This window comes from Pinus tabuliformis, chromosome 4_1, assembly GCF_031772625.1.
Source record: "Pinus tabuliformis cultivar Carrire ecotype Pingquan chromosome 4_1, CPIR1, whole genome shotgun sequence".
Classification (NCBI taxonomy): Eukaryota; Viridiplantae; Streptophyta; class Pinopsida; order Pinales; family Pinaceae; genus Pinus; species Pinus tabuliformis.
Genome location: NC_142303.1, coordinates 427,255,357 through 427,276,080, shown reverse-complemented (window position 1 = coordinate 427,276,080; position 20,724 = coordinate 427,255,357). Strand labels below are relative to the sequence as shown.

At 37.9% G+C, this 20,724-nt stretch overlaps 1 protein-coding gene across 1 annotated transcript in view; it reads right to left on the bottom strand.

The window, feature by feature from the left end:
* The window catches only part of LOC149176121 (L-arabinokinase-like), a 474,339-nt gene that overhangs the window by 407,417 nt on the left and 46,198 nt on the right, over window positions 1-20,724 (bottom strand). Inside the window, exons 3-5 of the mRNA XM_089419887.1 lie at window positions 9,399-9,467; window positions 8,466-8,549; window positions 7,984-8,060 (exon numbers count right to left, since the gene is read on the bottom strand). Of these exons, the coding sequence (XP_089276013.1) occupies window positions 7,984-8,060; window positions 8,466-8,549; window positions 9,399-9,467 (230 nt within the window). The remainder of the gene's footprint in view (window positions 1-7,983; window positions 8,061-8,465; window positions 8,550-9,398; window positions 9,468-20,724) is intronic.

Genomic DNA, 20,724 nt, shown 5'->3' with positions numbered 1-20,724 from the left:
GGTTCATTTAAATGGAAGTGCAATGAATGCCAAGATATAAAAAATGGCTCATATGCTAGAGTGAAGGCCCAATTCACTGGTGAAACTAACACAGGGGTGCAAGTATGCACCGGACCAAAAGATGCAAATGGCAAACTTGGCAAAGGTTTGAGTCCTGGAAAAATGCAATTCTATGCATCTTTGCAAGACGTTGCTGATAGGAAGCATGCTAAGGGAAAATACCCTGTGCAAAGCTCTACAACTAGGCCTCCATTGCCATCTAGGCCTACTACCACAACTAATAAAAGGCCCACTCTAGGCCCTCTTGAAGCATCATTCAATAATCAAAGTAGAGAGATAGCCGATGAACATGTAGCTTGTTGCATCTATGCAAATGGGCTAGCATTCAATTTGGTGCGTTCCCCTTATTGGCAACAAATGATTAGAGCAGTGAATGAAGCGCCGAAAGGGTACAAAAGCCCTGGATATGAAAAGGTCCGCACTACTTTGTTGGCATAAGAAAGACAATCTGTAGATAGACAGCTACAGGCAATCCGGGATACATGGGCAGAAACAGGGGTGTCTATCATTTCTTATGGATGGAGAGATCAAAGAAACCGTCCATTAATTAACATTGTTGCAGTATGCCCCCAAAGGGCAATGTTTTTGAAGGTTGTTGATTGCGGTGGAATAGAGAAAGATGCATCTTTCATATCCACAATTCTTATTGAGGCAATAGAAAGTGTGGGGCCACATAATGTTGTCCAAGTCATTACAGACAATGCACAAATTTGTAAAGCTACAGGTTTGATTGTGGAGAGTCAATGTGATCACATCTTTTGGACTCCATGTGCAGTACATTCACTGAACCTTATGCTTGCCAAGATTGGGGAGATTGAATGGATTAATGAAATATATGTAGCAGCAAAGGAAATCCAAATGTTCATAACCAATCATTCAATGTCCCAGGCCATTTATAGAGGTTTTGCAAAGTTGGAGCTACTAAAGGTGTTTTCTTTTAATCAATATTATTTGTATTGGAAATTATTTTAATTGCAAATTTATATATGATTTCTCATTTCAATTTGAGATTTGACTTTTGTACTTTTTGAAACTTGTAGGTTGTTGAAACTCGTTTTGCCTCCCACACTCTTGTCATAAAGAGGCTTGTGGAGGTGAGACAAGCATTACAAGCAATGGTCATTGACCCTCTTTGGGAATCATGGAGGACTTCCACTTCTGATAGAGGGCAAAAAATCAAGTCCATCATTCTTGATGATGCATGGTGGGACAAGGTCCAATATCTTGTACAGTTCACTGAACCAATCTTGACCTTGATCAGGGCATTTGATACAGATACACCTTGCTTGGGGGAAGTTTATGAAAACATTGATAGTATGTTAGAGAGGATAAGGGAAATTATCAGGGCAAGTGAAAAAGACCCTGATGAAACATTCTATTATTTAGTGAAGGACATAGTTACAGAAAGGTGGAACAAAATGACCACACCATTACACCTTCTGGCATATGCATTGCACCCTAAATACTATCATTCCAAAGTTTTGTCTTTACCAAGTAGAACAGCACCAAACAAGGATTCTGAAGTGGTACAAGGATACAAAACAGCTTTGAGGAAAATTTATAGAGATATGGGAGTTGCAATGGAAGTCCGCCAAGAATTTGGAGGGTTTGTACAGTCTACAGGTAGCTTTTCAGATCCAGTAGCTATGGACGATCGAGGACATCTTGATCCTATTACTTGGTGGGGCTTCCATGGTGGGGATAGCATTCATCTCTCTACTTTAGCCACCAAGTTATTATCACAGGTTGCTAGTTCCTCATCAACTGAGAGGAATTGGAGTACATATGGCTTCATCCATTCAGTGAAGCGAAATAGGCTGGGAGCGGCAAAGGCTGAGGATCTTGTTTATGTTCATTCCAACCTCCGTCTTCTATCACATGTTGAACCAGAGTATAAAAAAGGTCCGAACAGGATGTGGGATGTGGAGCCTGAGATCTCTGACTTGAACCTGACACTAAATGCCATGACTCACCTCAACCTACTTGAGGATATTGTTCCACCACCAGTCCAGCCTACTGATGCAACTTCCCACATTCCAGGACCCCCGTCATCTATTCATGATGTAGAGTTGCAATATGCAGAAGATAGAGATCCATTTGAAGATATGTAAATGTATTTACTATTATCATTTATGATATCATGATCCTTTTTGTTACTTTGATGACGGATGATGCATCATTTCAGTGTTTCAGTCTTCCTATTCATAATATATCTAATGGTTTCGATTCTAAAAGTGTTTGATGGTTCAATGGAGTATTTGATTTTTGAACTCTAAAGACCATAATCATTTTTGCATCTAAGTGAACCAAGCTCGAATGTAAAGGGCTATTTAATACTTCAAATAAGGCTCCCCTTCCAAAATTGGGGCCTTGAACTCGCAATGGTGGTTCCTCCCTAGGTAGGAGTGGTTGAAGGACAAACCTATTAAGTGTTTCCATCCCGTAAGGGGAAGTAACATTTCCTCAGTCCATCCTTCAATTGATAGGTGCTAGTGAATAATGATAGTAACGCGAGGGAGAAGTCTTCATGGGCAAGTGCCATGGTCAAAGGGACCAGCGTGATGGGGAATCCACATCTTGAGTGTATAGATGTGAGAAGGGAGCAATTGTGGATGTGTGAGTTACCAACTCAGCCTTTATTTTTCCACCCCTCTTGTGCGCCTTTTACTTTTGTTTGATTTTTCTTCGTATTATTGCTCATAGCTCAAAGGACTAGAGTTTGCTTTGAATGATGTATGGCAATTGTATTACCCCTAAATGATGAGGTAGCTCATTGCCCATCGGGGTTGGGACATGCAAGGGTTCCTTTCATGACGTATGGGAGCAACATGTGCTCAGGAACCCAGTGATGGCCATAATGAGTGAGATAGAGCTCATGTAAGGCTATTGGCCATGTGCTAATGTGTATGTCCTGGACATCTTTTGCATTTTGATATTCTTTTATTTTATTTTGTGGCCATAATATTCTTTTTCCTTTTCTTTTAGCTGCATCAACCTCCTAGGGAAAAGTTTCGAGCCCTACCTAGGTATTTGTATATATGGGTGCAAAATCCCAGAGAACCAATGGTCTGTTGAACCCAAAGTATGGAGGTGGAATATGGGATTCTAATGTACGATGGAAAGTGGTAAAGTATGGAATAGGGATAGATGGAACACGCTATCTCAATCGAGGCTTCCCGAGTAGTGCCCCTCCTACATCCGTTGGGCCATTAGGGTAGGTCCCACTAGACTAGGATCAAAGATTAAACCCCCATTTAAGGTGAGGGAACAAGATCATAGTCAAAACCCCTCCTTCCAAGTCACCCCATAATCCATATCAAAAACCCAAATACAAAAAAGTATAAAAACCATATTGAAAAATGAATAAAGTACCTTTTGATTGAAAGCCCACCTTCATCCATGTGCTCTTGCAAGATGGGTGAGAAGGTATATCACTGATGCAGATGGCAAAGATAAAATGACATATCGTCAGCTAGTGGTAGTTATCGGGGACTACATGGTTAAACGGTTGGGTGTGAAGAAAAGGAGAAAAAAATTCCTCCTATAGGGTCACCCACTAAGGTGGGTAAAAGCCCTACCCCCTCATTACCCATCACCCAGTTCCTCAAGCGCGTGATGCTTCATATATTTAAAGGAACTCTTGTATTGTCCCAACCCTATTAAGCAATAGATTAACTCATCATTAAGGGATATTAAATGCAAAATCTCAAAAAGAAAACTTGGAATCCTAAGCTATGCACCCAAATCAAAGAAAATCATAAAGAAGTAAAAGACACACTAGAGGGGTGGAAAAAGAAAGACGAGGAAAGGGGTAACTCATGCCTCCACGATCACTCCCTCCTTACATCTATAAACTCAAGATGTTGGACCACCATTAGTTGGTCACTCGGCTCTGCCACTCTGCCCTAACATCATTCCCACTCTATTGCCACAATTTTCACACACACCTATGGATTGATGGGCTAACTTGCGACATGTCACTTCCCTTTGGGGACTAGAAACAACTAATAGGTTTATCCATCTAAACATCCCTAACGTGACGAGGTAACCTATTTATGGGACTTGATCTAATTAGGCATTCGAAGGTGAGCTTTTTGTGAAGTAGTATTGTGACCCCAACATTAAGTATGGTCCACTATGATGCATCTATGGTTATTGTACCTAATGATTGTTGATTTTCACTTGATCTTGAGAGGGTTTTATCAAGTGGTTTTTCTCACAGCGACAAAGGTGTCTTGAGATGATTTCCCTTCTTTTGCAATGGTCATTTTACCCATTACTAAGAGAGGATATGACCTTATTAATGCCGTGTTTCCTATCCAAAGTTGAGCGTTGGGCTACTTGATGACCCCACATGATGGTTGACACTCTGAGGTACCCCCAAATGCTGAAATGTTGAGCCCATGAAGCTTGGCGTTGGAGATACTGATGATGTGCCTAGTGGACCCAGGGCACCCCTAGGCTAGCCTTAACACTGTTTGATGGGCGTTACTTGTTCTTGAGCTCGAACGATGATGATGTTTGATGGGTGTCACTTGTTCGTGAGCCCAGATCCTTGAGATGATAAGGGAGGGCTTGCACATTACCTATTAGCCCCAATGCTTGAGTAGGAGAGTACCACATCACCTCTCTTGCCATTTATAGGGCGACATTGAACACCATGGAAATGATGACTTCGTATGGAGGCATGCCCACGATCTTAGAGCTACATCTTGGAATATGGAGCACTCATTAGCCCACTTGACACTTGTTTCCAGTATTTAGAGCTCATTTGGAGGATCACGTCATAGCAAAGGGGGTCTTCTTCCCACACGTGTGGGAATTTGTGGCATCTTTTGCTATGCTTTTGAGCTATGAGGTTGGCTTGTAACCTCTCTCTTGTGGATCACTCAAAGTAAACTTGTAATTAGGGCTTTACTTGTATTTTCTTGTAAAAATAACGAAGTTAGGCTCATACAAATAGAGACTCCACTCATTTCATTTCATCATCACACATTACATTCTTTTCCTCTCTAAGAGAGTGCAAGCTAGTCTTTTCTTTACTGTGGGCAAGATGTGATCTTTTAGTGATGCGACTTTCTTGTGGAATCAATTTTTGCATGGAGAAGTTATTTTGGGATTGAAAGAAGTGTCTTTTGTGAAGAATTTTGTAAGTTTAATGTTTTATCATTGATATTTTGCATGTTGAATTTATGAAGTAGTGTTTTTATTTTGTGTCTGACTAAATGCTTAGTTATTGTTGGAATCTTGCTACATTATTGCATGTAAAATTGTTCTATTAAAGGCCTACAGGGAAACTCTGAATCTGCATTCCCTATATTTAATTTCTCACCTCAAAAGAATAATAGTTAGGGTTTTAAAAGTAGATTCCCTAGCCACCCGCTCACTCCGTCAAGGTCCTTCCCAGAAATTTTAGCCCAAAAAGACTCCATTAAACCCTAATGGAATAAAGCACTAAATGCTGATGTGTTGACCATCCATAAACTTTACTAAAATCTGTCTTCCTTATCTCTCTCCTAGATGTCTATGGTAGTCGTTAGGGCTTCTAGGGAAGATTTATGCTTAAAGAAAAATTTGTGTGGATGTTTGTGGCTCATGAATTACGATTTGCATCTATAAATTGTGTAAAGGAAAAATCTAGCATAGTGTATGGCTGAAAACTACTATTTAATGTTGATGTCACCTTCCTTTTGTTGTTTATGAATACCTAACAGCCATAGAAATAAATTCCCTAACCTCATCCTAGTCTCTATTGGAAGATCTTTGATCCTTTGTTGCAGAACATCATTTAAAGATATTTTCTTGGGCTGCTATGACATTGAAACACCTTATCATTGCATACTATCCAAACCCTACCTTATAGCAACCCTGTCTTAGTATAGGTATAGAGTATTTGAACCCTAGTATAGAACATCTAGGCCATTCTGGGAACTGTCAATACTCTATCCAATCTTTATACCTCTCATTCAACACCTTGAACGATTGCATTAGAATTACCTTTAGGTGATCTAGGGAAGCCTCCCTTGTTCATTACCACTAAAGAGCAAGAGAAAAGTTGTTGAGGTGACAATGGCAACCCTTTTTCTTGTTTCCATAAGGTCTGGCCCCGCCCAATGAGGCTTTCCACTAGGCTTGCCAAGTTTTGTGGCAACAATACCATACAAAACCAATTGAGTTACTACATTACTAGAAATGGGTACTTTATGACCAACCATGCAATTAGAGACCGAGGGAATCTAACATCTCTTGAGTGATGGAACATGCATCGCAGTGCTTCCCCACAATGACAATATTTGGCAATACAAGTGAGGCAAAACCTTCTTCTCTAGAGAGGTGTCGAAGCACTTTCATACACAGTGTCAAAAGAAATAGGTTGAATGTAAACCAATCAGAGAGTTTTGTTTATGTGTAATTGCAACTTGCAATTGTTGTCCCATTATTGTGAGGAGTCAAAAATGGGTAACTTGGAAGACTCGAGACAACAATCCAAAGGAGGATAATTTGGAGGATGGGATAGTGGTTTTGAAGAAATTGGAGAATGCTCATGTTTATGATCGTCACCATGTTTAGATGCCATCCCAATCCACTATCATGGCCCCTTTTTGAAGCAATTGGAGAATGCTCTTGCTGATCATCATCAACGTGTTGAAATGCCACCCCCATCCACTACCATGCGGAGACTCATGTAGCTATCGTGGAAGTGTAAAGAGGAAGGAATATTCAATGGCAGATAGATATTAGAATAATTATTTCTCCTTTTTAACTACTTCATATGTCATAGATGATAGACTCATAGTATTTAGCAACGAGCTCAAGTGCATTGGACCTTTTGGTCTTTATACTTTATTTAAACTATAATTTTAGAACTTACGCAAATGGCCTATTTTGTAAAAATAACTATTTGGTCATGTTCACAATTGGTGGATAACCTATTTCATTCCATAGGTTATAGTCTACTTCCTATTATATTGCTTAAAAATTCATTTGTTTGTAATTGCTTCTAGATGGTTGATGCTAGAATGATTAATCATTAATGCACTACGGATTCCATTTCTATCTTCATCTACAAGGGGCAGAAACATGCATATTTACATATATTCTGCAACTAATTTGGCATTATTTTTTCTTTTCTTTAATAAATGAAAAATCCCAGGACGTTTTGCTCCCAAGGATTTTTGGGAAATGGCGCTCTGGCTCCCATTCTGCCCCCACACTCTAGCAACCTTGATCTAACCACTAGAATGACAAGTTTAATATCCAATACAATAATGACAATGTAATTTTTGAAGGAGGATTATAATATTCATACATCAGAAAACCACAACTCTTCAAGCCAACAACCATAATATCCATATTATCTCATCCTAATAAAAATTAGTCAAAAAACCACTGTTATGAGATTTTGTCAATCCGGTGTAGCTCAAGTGACTGAGACGAAAAGCTGTTCCCTCCTGAAATGGGTTCATATTCCTACTATATGACATGATTGCTCTTTGTAAGCCGATTTTTGTTGAGATGTTGATCTAGTCTTATGGCCTGAACAATCTGATTTACCCTGGGTACCATCCTCCGAATGAGAGGAAGTGCCAAGAATCTGATCTCCCTGGGTACCATCCTCTGAATGAGAGGAAGTGCCCAATGGGTTTCCTCAAGAAATGCATTACGCAAGACAAAGAAAACTAAATGAGAAAACCTTATATATGACAAAAGGAACATCACTACAAAATCACGGCCAACATGTATACTAGTTTGAAACTTGGAACATGAACATCAATAAATGTAGTCTTTTTCCTATGCAGATCATGTATTCACTTTTACATTGACTTTGTGTCCATCCTTGAAATATAATCAGTAAAAATAAGATAAACCTTTTATAAGACTTTGACATTTGTACGAGTGTCCAAAAAAAAGAAATTCAATTACCTGAAATTGGTCACACAGACAGATGGGATACCAGCATCTGCTGCCGCTCGACATGCCACAGGTACAACATCTGAGATCTGCTTTCAGAAATATAGGATCATGAAAATATGTACAATTAAAGGTTGAAAAACAACCCTGCAGAAAATACGTCAAACTGGTGCAATGTTCTCTCCATAGTCCAAATACACATTCCTAGCAAATGTTCATCGCTTATCATTTCGAAAAAGTGAGAAAATATAGGAATAGACAAATGAACACAAAATCTAATAATGAACCATAACCATGAAGTATATTAGTATATTGCTATATTGTATGCTAAAACATCAACCAAAAAGATAAAATAGTGCTAGTCATCATCTTAACGAAGTAATCAATGAGTAACAAAATCATAGAAAGAATGAGAAGTCATGCAATAATTGACCTCACCAATAAGAAAATTGAGTGCTAACCAAAAAATACAGTACAGTTATGCATATACATACCACCAAATCTGCCTTGATTGATTTCAGCCATTCTACTTCAGTAGACAATATTGAGGCACGTGGTACAACTGCTGTCTGGGAATACTGCCAAAGTCCAGATCAAGTTCAAAATAAAAATGTGAATAAAACCAAAATAGTCTATTAAGCATCTCTTTATTATAAGGCATTCATACACTATATAATTCCCATAAGCAAAAGTATGTTTTAAATTAAGGCACCTGCATGGTATGCTTCTCCAAAAAGTTTCCACATTTGGCTACATAAATGTCTCTGTAATTGTATATTGCATCATACAGGCATTGCAAATTTACACTTTAGTCCTAATGGAGATAACCCCTCCATGAATACCCCTTAAATATAAAGACTCTCACCAAATCAAAAAAAAATACAGAGAAACCATCTTTTCCTATGGTAAGCCTGAAGCCTCAGTTGAAGGGTAATTAGTTCCTAGTTCATGGACCATGTTACTAAATCCATGTTATTGTTTTCATGTTCAGCTCATAATCCTTGGACCATTTTACTAAACCCGTTGGTTGACATCAGCAGGTCTGCAGGATTCAGTTTGCAAGATTCACCAAGTAAAATAAAATTGATCATATGAAATCTCAATAAGAAATTGATCATATATTAAAAAGATAAACTACAAACTGGTTGCCCTAAAGAGTATTTTTCACAATCCAATTTCTAATTTTCATACATTCACTGTTATTATAATTATATGGAAGATTAAAAATTAATAATCCTCTAGAAAACATATTAATAAAATACTAGTAGTAACAAAGATTTTGAAAACAACAAAGAGTACATGCTTGTTGCCAGCCTGGATCCAAGTCTACCATGTGAAACATTAATTCCTAATATTTCTAAAAATATCTGAAAAACATCAGGCCGAGGATAATATATGTTAGTCATGACATAAGCAAATAATAACACCTTCTCTAAGGATGCAAGTCGATCAACAGTCAAAGCATCTGCTTGTACAGCTCCACAATCAAGCAAAACCTGCAACTCACAACATCTTTAATTAGTAGGGTGTTTATGCCTAAACAATGCATGAAAAGCAGAAAGTAATAATTTAACAAACTTGTAAAAATGGTCAAAAATTTACCCAAGATACAGTCCAAATGGCAGTATTGTTAAAGCCTGTTATCTTAAATTCTGTGGACACACACACTCAACAGAGATTTTATGCTGGCTAATATTATAGATGTGGTGAAACAAGCTCACATGAAGACTATTGGATTAATCATATGTGTTACTATCAGAAGTTGCACTAACATATGCAAGCATGGATCTTAAAGATGGAAAATGAATAGTAATATGTAATGTGCAACCTTTGTTAGCAGAAGAATGTTTCACCAATAGGGTCCAAATGGTGGTATTGTTAAAGAATAACAATGTGATAGCCAAACCTGGCTCACTAGTTAAATATCGAAAATACTTGGAATACAATAAAAAATCCATTTAGGAATAAAATAACATAGAATAATGTGTGAAAAAAAATGATATGATATTACAAATGAGGGCCCCGTATAAATAGCTAGGCAGGAATGCCCTTTCATTAAGAGTCATGTCTTTTAGTTAAGACCAGTGTTGCACACATCGCGATCGGGATTTAATCGGCGCCGGGAAAAAAGCGGAAAAAATCGTTAAAATCGGGAAAAAATCGGAAAAAAGCGGGAAAAAATCGTTTGGCACAAAAATATTCATTTTTTTTCAATTTTTTTCAATTTTTTTAATATCTAAACCATCTACAACATAAAATAAATACATTGACACATAAATATGATAAAAAAACTAATATATAAGATGTTTAATATCATTTCTAGCGCTAAAATCACACATAACATTGAATCATGTCCTGAATAGTAAGTCCTGAGTCCCAAGTCCAACTCAGCCTCAAAATATCAACAAAAAATATGATAATGTATCTCATCATGTCATAATGTCATATACAATAAAATGAAAGTCTAATCCTATTGATTTCCTCTGCCCCTCTTGCGAGAAAATGGCACAACTTTCTCTTTCCCTCTAGATGTAGAAGCTGGTGCCTGTGGTGGTGGAAATGGCAGTGGAGTCTGACGTGCTCTAGAAGCTGAAGAACTAGTAGTAGCAGCTACAGGAGGCTGAGGTGGACGGAGACCACGTCCTCTACTGGTGGTAGTGGTAGCCCGGGTAGCCCTGGTAGGCGGTGTCACCTCCTCCTCCTGCTCCTCCAACTCCTCCTCCTCCTGCTCCTCCAACTCCTCCTCCTCCTGCTCCTGCTCCTCCTCCTCCCCCTCCTCCTCCCCCTCATCCTGCACTAACCAATCCTCAGTGGGATCCATGAGAGGCCTCTCGGTCTCAACCCTCCATTCAGCAGTGGTGTCAATCCCATCCAATGAGATGGCTTCCGTATCAGGTGTCTTCTCTAGTTGTTTCACCCACAATCGAAGATTGTAGTAGACATAGACCATGTCATTAAGTCTATGGGACTCCAACCTGTACAAAGTTCATGAAATAATAAATTAATAATTAATATTATAAAAAAAATATTGTTTAAAACTTTAATGAATTCAAAAATTTATTTGGAAATTTGCAATATTTTAAATGTTTAAGTGTTAACCTATTGCGCTTCTTGTTGTGTATTTTTTCAAATACACTCCAATTGCGCTCACATCCCGAGGAGCTGCATGTTTGGCTGAGGATGCGTATGGCAAGATTTTGCAAAAGGGGTACTCTGCCACCATACATCTTCCACCATGCGTCTACAACAAAATTACAAATAAAATTTTAAATAAACATAAGAAAAAAATGGAATTTGAAGAAACAATGAAATTTGAAACAAAGTACATACTACAAACTAAAAAATACCTGGCATTTTAACCGTCCTATCAATGACAGCCATCTCAAAGCCAAATAAGCCACCTGACAACTTATATTGCTCAATTTGTCTAGAGATCTCCATACGTTCTTCTGAAGATCTCACCATCTTCTGGACACAGGTTAATAATCCTTCCATGACCTCAACATCAAAATTAAACCCACATGCATAAGAAAATGCAGGGTTCAGGAAAAGCCCAGCAGCATGAATGGGACGATGGAGTGTGTTGTTCCATCGCTCATCAATGACGTTCCATAGAAGGAGTTGTCTCTGGAACCCATCATCTCCCTTGTCATCATAGTAGGACCGAATGGCTTCTTTGGCCCTATCCATGGCTTCATACAAATAGCCCATTGCGGGCTTCTCACCATCAACCAACCGAAGAACCTTTACCAAAGGTTCTGTAACAGCGCACACCTCCTGCACTCCCGCCCAGAAGTCCTCCTGGTATGAAACTACTCTGCAGACGGCCTCTCCTTCTGGTTTGCGGCTCATTGACGAAGCACGCCACTCCTCTGAAAGAAACATTCTCTTCAAATCCCACATAGAATTCAAGAGGGATTGAAGAGATATGAAACTCGTCGCAAACCGTGTAATGGCGGGGCGCACCAACTCTTTGTTGTTGGTGCATTTTCTCATCAAGCTAAGCACAGATGTGTGATTGTAAATAAATTTTGTGATGCTTTTTGATGAGTCAACAACCTCTTTGACAAAGGGAATTTTCCCAATGTCCTCTAACATCAAATCAATACAATGGGCAGCACAAGGTGTCCAAAATAAAGCAGGATGCCTGTCCATAAGCATTCTACCAGCAGCAACATAATTTGCAGCATTGTCCGCTATGACTTGGACAACATTTTCTGCACCCACCTCCAAAATAAACACATCCAGCAAATCACATAAAGTTCTTGCATCTTTGATTTGATGAGTTGCATCAACAGATTTGATAAACATAGTCCCCAAGGGACAACTAACCAAGAAGTTTATAAGGGTTCTCCCCTTTTGGTCAGTCCAACCATCTGACATAACAGTGCATCCTGTTTGTGCCCATGATGCCCTAAAATCCTCCAATCTTTGGGTGCAGTCACGCTTTTCATCTTGAAGAAGCCGGCCTCTGAAATCATGAAGAGAAGGGAGTTTGTACCCCGGGCCAACACTGGCAATAGCATCAACAGTAGGTTGGAAAAATGGATTATTCCTTATAATGCTGAAAGGAATATCACTCCAGAGGAGAAATTTTGTCATCAACTTGTCAGCTTTTTCTTTTTCAGTTCTTTTTAGCATTGAACCAATAGTTGGTTGTAAACCAGGTGTGGTTCGAGGAACAAAATATGATGATGCAGCTGCCGGATTGACTGACGCTGCAGTAGAACCTGTGCCACTTGGCCCACTTCCTTCAGCTGACCTTTTTAGTTGCCTTTTGAGTTCTTCTTTGGCGTCTCTAGTGTGCTCTAATTCTCCCAATGCTCTCATGGCTTTTTGGATAATTTCAGCATTTGTCTTTAGACAGGGCCCCACATCACGTCCAGGGATTTGTGCAAGGTGGAACTTCAACCTGTACACCCCCCCGAATATTTCCTTTCCACACAACTTGCAATACAAGTTTTGTCTATCATTCGGAGTTTTAGGGTCACCATATTCCCAGAAAGGATCCAATTTCCGTGGCATGTTTGTTTTTGAATTTTGAATTTGCAAACCTATGGAAAAATAAGGATTAGGAAATAGGAATTTAGGATTACATAAATGATAATAGTAAATACAAATTACAATTTAGCATTTGCAAAATTACAAGCTAATTATTTCCAAAATCCCAATTTCTAAACCCAAGTTACCCAACCAAATGCCAAAAAACAATGAAAAATCAAAAAAAATAAACAATGTTTAAAGAAAATGAGAAAATAAAAATAAAAAATTGGTTCTCATAGTCATAACAAATAACCCATCCCAAATCAATGAAAAATTTCCAAAAATTCTTTAAAAACAATGAAAAACAAAGTTTTTATAGAACCAAAACAAAAAAAAATTAATCTACATTCCTGGTTTATGGACAAATTGGTGATCTTGGCTTGGATTCCTCCTAAAATCGCTTGGATTCGCTCCCAAATCCGACGGCAACCCTCTCCCTCACTTCTTCTCCTCCTCCTCCGCGCGGACTGCTGAATGAAATAAAAGAAAAATCGATTTTCTATATAAAACGCCCGCTGCCCGCGCCTCTGGCGATTTTAACATAAAAAATCGCGATTTTTTCGATAAAAATCGTTATAAAAAAAAGTGGCGATTTTTATGTATAAAAATCGCGATTTGAATCGGCTAAATGAAAAAATCGCGCTTTTACGATAAAATCGCGATTTTATCGCGATTTTAACAACACTGGTTAAGACATGTCCTTTCATATGTTCTTTCATTAGTTATTTAATTATGAGTTATTAAATATGTGTCTATGTGTGTTCATAACATTGCCTTCCCCATTAGAAATGTTTTTTCCTCAAAACATATTGATGAAAAGGCTCTTATGTCTGTACTCTCACTTGTAATGTGTTAGGCCCCTATACTACTAGTGTAACCCCTTATTGTTATTAGTACAACCCACTTATTATATTGATGTACCCATGTAGTGCCCATATTGTTACTATTCTGCCCCATAGAAGCCCACTATTGTTATTATTGTGCCCTTACATTATTATTGTTATGTCGGCTCTGATTATGTTATGACCCCTAGACTCCTATATATAGAAAGGAGGTATTTTCATTTGTACCATCCAAGAATTGTTCATTTTTTAATGTAAAGGAGTTTGCCCCCTCGAAGAGGCTGAATTTTAAGGCGTTGACCTATCTTTTATATCTTTTTCTTGAGCTGGTTTCATAACATTTGGTATCAGAGCTTTGGATTCTAAGGTTTCGCTGCTCCAAATAGGTCATCGTGGAATTTTCGCTATAACTTTTTTTCTGCGACTATTCATAAGCTAAAAAAAAAACCATTTGAGAATAAATCGTACTGAATCTCGGTTCCGAATTTCAGAGCTTTTCGCGCTATATTTGCAGAGATATGATCTGAGGAAGTTGGTCTTTTTGCAGACTCCTGGATTACATTCCAAAAAGGTGACCTGAGGAAAATCGTCATAACTTTCTCTCTGAGCATCGGATTGAAATTTCGTAAGAAGGTACAGAAAGAGGACGGACTATAGTTTCTTGTAGATATTTTTCAGGGCCAAAGGTCAAAAGAGTGACAAGTGGCATTTCATACAAGTTCGCTCTTCTGGAAAGGTCTATAATCAGGTCATCTTGGGAGATTGTGCATAACTCTTTCTTGGAGAATCCAATTTGGATCAGACTGGTGGCATTGGAAAGAGGACACAGAGGGCTACTACAGGTCGCAATTTCAGAACTTAAAGATCCGAAAATACAGAGTTATAGTCGTTTCAAGATCGAGCTCCTAAAATCAAGAAAAAGCAAGATGAGGAAGTTTGATGGCAAGGATCCGGTAAATTGGATACTTCAAATGGAGCAATATTTTGATCTACATAGTGTACCACTGTTACAAAAGGTATGTATTGCATCTTCATATTTAGAACCGGATCAATTTTTATGGTATGAAGGGCTTTGTTCTCGTAAACAACTTGTTACGTGGTCAATTTTCACAGAGGGAATGATAGCACATTATGAGAATACAAAGAGCAACACCTTCTTTAGAGCAACACCACAACAATTGGAAAGAGTGAAAGGGCTTTGTGACATAGTGGAAAGCAAAATTATGGAAACCAAGAAACATACCCCTCACAACTATAAAGATGGAAGTGTTGTTTCTCCTAGCCTTCCACAACCTAAAATGGTTACACCACAACAATTGGAAGAAAAAAGAGAAAAAGGGCTTTGTTACAATTGTGATAGTAAATGCACTAAAGGTCATAAGTGTGCTGAGAAGAAATTATTTTACATAGAATATGAAGAGAAGGAAGAAAAGGATCAAGAAAACATCAAAAGAAGAAGATATACGCCAGGACCCCACCCCAAAAAAAGAAGAAATGAATTAGACCATATCTTGTAAAGCATTGGCAAGAATTACCACTCCTCAAACTCCCAAGATAAAAGGACATATCAAGAAGAAAAAGGTGCAAGAAGTGAAAGATCACATCGAGAAAGAAGAAATGAATCCAACCATATCTTGTAATTCATTGGTCGAAATTACCACTCCTCAAACTTTCAAGATAGAAGGACATATCAAGAAGAAAAATGTTCAAGAAGTGAAAGATCACATCAAGCATCAACAACAAGTTCTCCAAATTTTAAAGGATAATGCCACTTCGGTGCAAAATCAAACGAAACAACAGGTAGATCAACATCGTAGTGAAAAATGTTTTGATGTAGGTGACTGGGTATTTTTACTGCTACATCTCAAGCAAGCTATTTATGAGAAGGAAATGTTGGCAATACTACATGCACTTAAAAAATGGCGACCTTACCGAATGGGAAGACTCTTCAAGGATGAGGATGTGGAAGCATTGTTTTGTGCTATTTCTATTATCCAACCAAATTGGATAAACGAAGCAAGAGATCAATGGAAGAAGGACGAAGAAGTATGGCCACTTATTCAAAAGTTACAAAAGATCCCAATTCAAACAATATTGCCAGAAATTGAAGAGGAAGGAAGAATCATATTGGAACCTCAAGCAGTCACAGAAACAAGAACCCGACAGTTACGAAATCGATCAATTTCAAAGTATCTCATCATGTGGAAAAACTTACCCACTGAAGATTCCATATGGGAGGACAAGAATTTTATACAGAAGCATCAAGAACTACTCAAGCGTTGAGGACAACGCTTTTTGAAGGAGGGGCATGTTAGGCCCCTATACTACTAGTGTAACCCCTTATTGTTATTAGTACAACCCACTTATTATATTGATGTACCCATGCAGTGCCCATATTGTTACTATTGTGCCCCATAGAAGCCCACTATTGTTATTATTGCGCCCTTACATTATTATTGTTATGTCGGCTCTGATTATGCTATGACCCCTTAGACTCCTATATATAGAAAGGAGGTCTTTTCATTTGTATCATCCAAGAATTGCTCATTTGTGTAATGTAAAGGAGGTTGCCCCCTCGAAGAGGCTGAATTCTAAGGCGTTGATCTATCTTTTCTATCTTTTCTTGAGCTGGTTTCATAACATTTACATATTAGGCCCCTATACTTCTAATGTAACCCCTTATTGTTATTAGTACAACCCACTTATTATATTAATGTACCCATGTAGTGCCCATATTGTTACTATTGTGCCCCATAGAAGCCCACTATTGTTATTATTGTGCCCTTACATTATTATTGTTAAGTCAGCTCTGATTATGTTATGACCCCTTAGACTTCTATATATAGAAAGGAGGTCTTTTCATTTGTATCATCCAAGAATTGCTCATTTGTGTAATGTAAAGGAGGTTGCCCCCTCAAAGAGGCTGAATTCTAAGGCGTTGATCTATCTTTTCTATCTCTTCTTGAGCTGGTTTCATAACATTTGGTATCAGAGCTTTGGATTCTAGGGTTTCGCTACTCCAAATAGGTCATTGTGGCATTTTCGCTATAACTTTTTTTTGTGACATTTCAAAAGCTAAAAAAAACCCATTTGAGAAGAAATCGCGCCGAACCTCGGATCCGAATTTCAGAGCTTTTCGCACTATATTTGCGGAGATATGATCTGAGGAAGTTATTATTTTTGCAGACTCCTGAATTACATTCCAAACAGGTGACCTGGGGAAAATCATCATAACTTTCTCTCTGAGCATCGGATTGAAATTTCGTAAGAAGGTATAGAAAGAGGACGGACTGTAGTTTCTTGTATATATTTTTCAATGCCAAAGGTCGAAACAGTGACATGTGGCATGTCATACAAGTTTGCTCTTCTGGAAAGGTCTATAATCAGGTCATCTTGGAAGATTGTGCATAACTCTTTCTTGGAGAATCCAATTTGGATCAGACTGGTGGCATTGGAAACAGAACATAGAGGGCTACTACAAGTCGCAATTTCAGAACTTAAAGATCTAAAAGTACAAAGTTACAGTCGTTTCAAAATCGAGCTCCTAAAATCAAGAAAAAGCAAGATGAAGAAGTTTGATGGCAAGGATCCGGTAAATTGGATACTTCAGATGCAGCAATATTTTGATCTACATGGTGTACCACTGTTACAAAAGGTATGTATTTCATCTTCATATTTAGAACCGGATCAATTTTTATGGTATGAAGGGCTTTGTTCTCGTAAACAACTTGTTACGTGGTCAATTTTCACGGAGGAAATGATAGCACATTATGAGGATACAAAGAGCAACACCTTCTTTAGAGCAACACCACAACAATTGGAAAGAGTAAAAGGGATTTGTGACATAGTGGAAAGCAAAATTATGGAAACCAAGAAGCATACCCCTCACAACGATAAAGATGGAAGTGTTGTTTCTCCTAGCCTTCCACAACCTATAAGGGTTACACCACAACAATTGGAAGAAAAAAGAGAAAAAGGGCTTTGTTACAATTGTTATAGAAAATGCACTAAAGGTCATAAGTGTGCTGAGAAGAAATTATTTTACATGGAATATGAAGAGAAGGAAGAAAAGGATCAAGAAACATCAAAAGAAGAAGATATACGCCAGGACCCCACCCCAGAGAAAGAAGAAATGAATCAGACCATATCTTGTAAAGCATTGGCAAGAATTACCACCCTTCAAACTCTCAAGATAGAAGAACATATCAAGAAGAAAAAGGTGCAAGAAGTGAAAGATCACATCGAGAAAGAAGAAATGAATCCAACCATATCTTGTAATTGATTGATAGAAATTACCACTCCTCAAACTCTAAAGATAGAAGGACATATCAAGAAGAAAAAGGTTCAAGCAATGAAAGATCACATCGAGCATCAATAACAAGTTCTCCAACTTTTAAAGGATAACGCCACTTTGGTGCAAAATCGAATGAAACAACATGTAGATCAACATCGTAGTGAAAAATGTTTTGATGTAGGTGATTGGGTATTTTTACTGCTACATCTCAAGCAAGCTATTTATGAGAAAGAAATGTTGGCAATACTACATGCACTTAAGAAATGGCGACCTTACTGAATGGGAAGACACTTCAAGGTAAAAATGGATCATGATAGTCTTAAATACCTTTTAGAACAACTATTATCTTTAGAAGAATAGAAAAAATGTGTCACAAATATGTTGGGTTATGACTTTGACATCATCTATAGAAAATGGAAGAAAAATTTTGTTGCAGATGCACTCTCAAGAAAGGATGAGGATGTGGAAGCATTGTTTTGTGCTATTTCTATTATCCAACTAGATTGGATAAACGAAGCAAGGGATAAATGGAAGAAGGACGAAGAAGTATGGCCACTTATTCAAAAGTTGCAAAAGATCCCAATTCAAACAATATTGCCGGAAATTGAAGAAGAAGTAAAAATCATATTGGAACCTGGAGCAATCACAGAAACAAGAACCCGACAGCTACGAAATCGATCAATTTCAGAATATCTCATCAAGTGGAAGAACTCACTCGCAGAAGATTCCACATGGGAGGACAAGAATTTTATACAGAAGCATTAAGAACTACTCAAGCGTTGAGGACAACGCTTTTTGAAGGAGAGGGGCATGTTAGGCCCCTATACTATTAGTGTAACCCCTTATTGTTATTAGTACAACCCACTTATTAAATTGATGTACCCATGTAGTGCCCATATTGTTACTATTGTGCCCCATAGAAGCCCACTATTGTTATTATTGTGCACTTACATTATTATTGTTATGTCGGCTCTGATTATATTATGACCCCTTAGACTCCTATATATAGAAAGGAGGTCTTTTCATTTGTATCATCCAAGAATTGTTCATTTGTGAATGTAAAGGAGGTTGCCCCCTCGAAGAGGCTGAATTTTAAGGCGTTGATCTATCTTTTATATCTTTTTCTTGAGCTAGTTTCATAACATAATGTCTTCGCATGATTTTGATGTTGTCATGGTTGATGATGCTAAATGATAGCAATTTCTATGTGCTGAACAGAATTGTCAAATTGCAAAATGATCTGACCATCCTAAATCAATCCTTTATGGAACATTACACATACAGTTTCCAAGATTTATTAGGAGACTTATTGATACTGGTATCGGTATCTTTTGGAATACAATTTAATAGTCCTAGTCTAACTGTTCTATGTTTTGGCCCTTTTCTAGGTATATTTTCCAGTCAATTCTACCCAAAGTCTAGTAGGGATTTGTTGGAATCACCCAATTAAGCTATGAAATGTGCATAATCGAAGTGCTCCAAGGGTTTTTCAAGGTGTTGAATCCATTTATGCATTCATAATCATATTTTAAACATCAAAAAACCATGATTTCACCAAAAATTATATCAACAGATTATAACTAAAAAAGCCAAAATGTAGAAGAGTTAGACTACGCCAATTTAATTGTTTCCCTTATGAGCGATGTTGATACATTGACTAATTAAGGTATCTGCTATCGTGATTTAGATGTCGATTAGGTGTCTTTGTAGTGTTTCTTTGATTTGCTTTTGGAGTTTTATTTTCTTCATGCATTGATGTTGCATTATTAATTGTTGAGCTTTTATTAGTAAGCACCATCAGAATTTCTGTCATTTGTACTCCAAAATCCAAATATGTCTTTGCTGTGAAAATTCTATTGCAATTACTAGTAATTATTCTTCTATCTTTAAAGATTATTTGTATTTTGTAAATTTGCGTAAGGCAAACACTAAATAAAAACACAACTGCAATTTCACCAAAAATAAATCACAGGAACTAAGAAGATAATGCACACATAAAAATTGGACACCAATATTTTGGGAAAAATAGTCCCTGGAAAAACCCCAGTGTGGGGAAACCAGTTCTTCAGATCAGGGTTTTATCATTAATATCTTCAACAACAAAATTGCAATGTAGAAATGCAATCTCCTTGTTTCTCACGAGCAAAGCTCTGGCAAAATATTTTCTTCACTTCTGCAAGTCAAATCGAACCTCTAGAAGTTATTCGACCCATTTGAAGCAACTCCACTGACCTCTAGCAATTCCAACTGCCTCACTGACAACTCGCACAACCTTAGCCAACTCGCACTACCTTATGTAAATGTGCACTACCTCCGAGAAATTATTCCGACAAGATAACCTGCCTCCAGCAATTCGCCAAAGCCACTCGCACTACCTCCAGCAAATATCTCCAACAACTAGTAATTCAATCAGACTTCGGTAACTCGCAATGGAAAACTAGCTACTCACTCTAGCAAATTCGGCCTCCCTCTGCAGAAATAATTTAGCCTCCATTTGTCTCTCAAAAATTGGACGCAACTGTGAAGAATTCTCTCTAGCAACCCTTCCTCAATCGCTACTGCTGAAACCCTTGT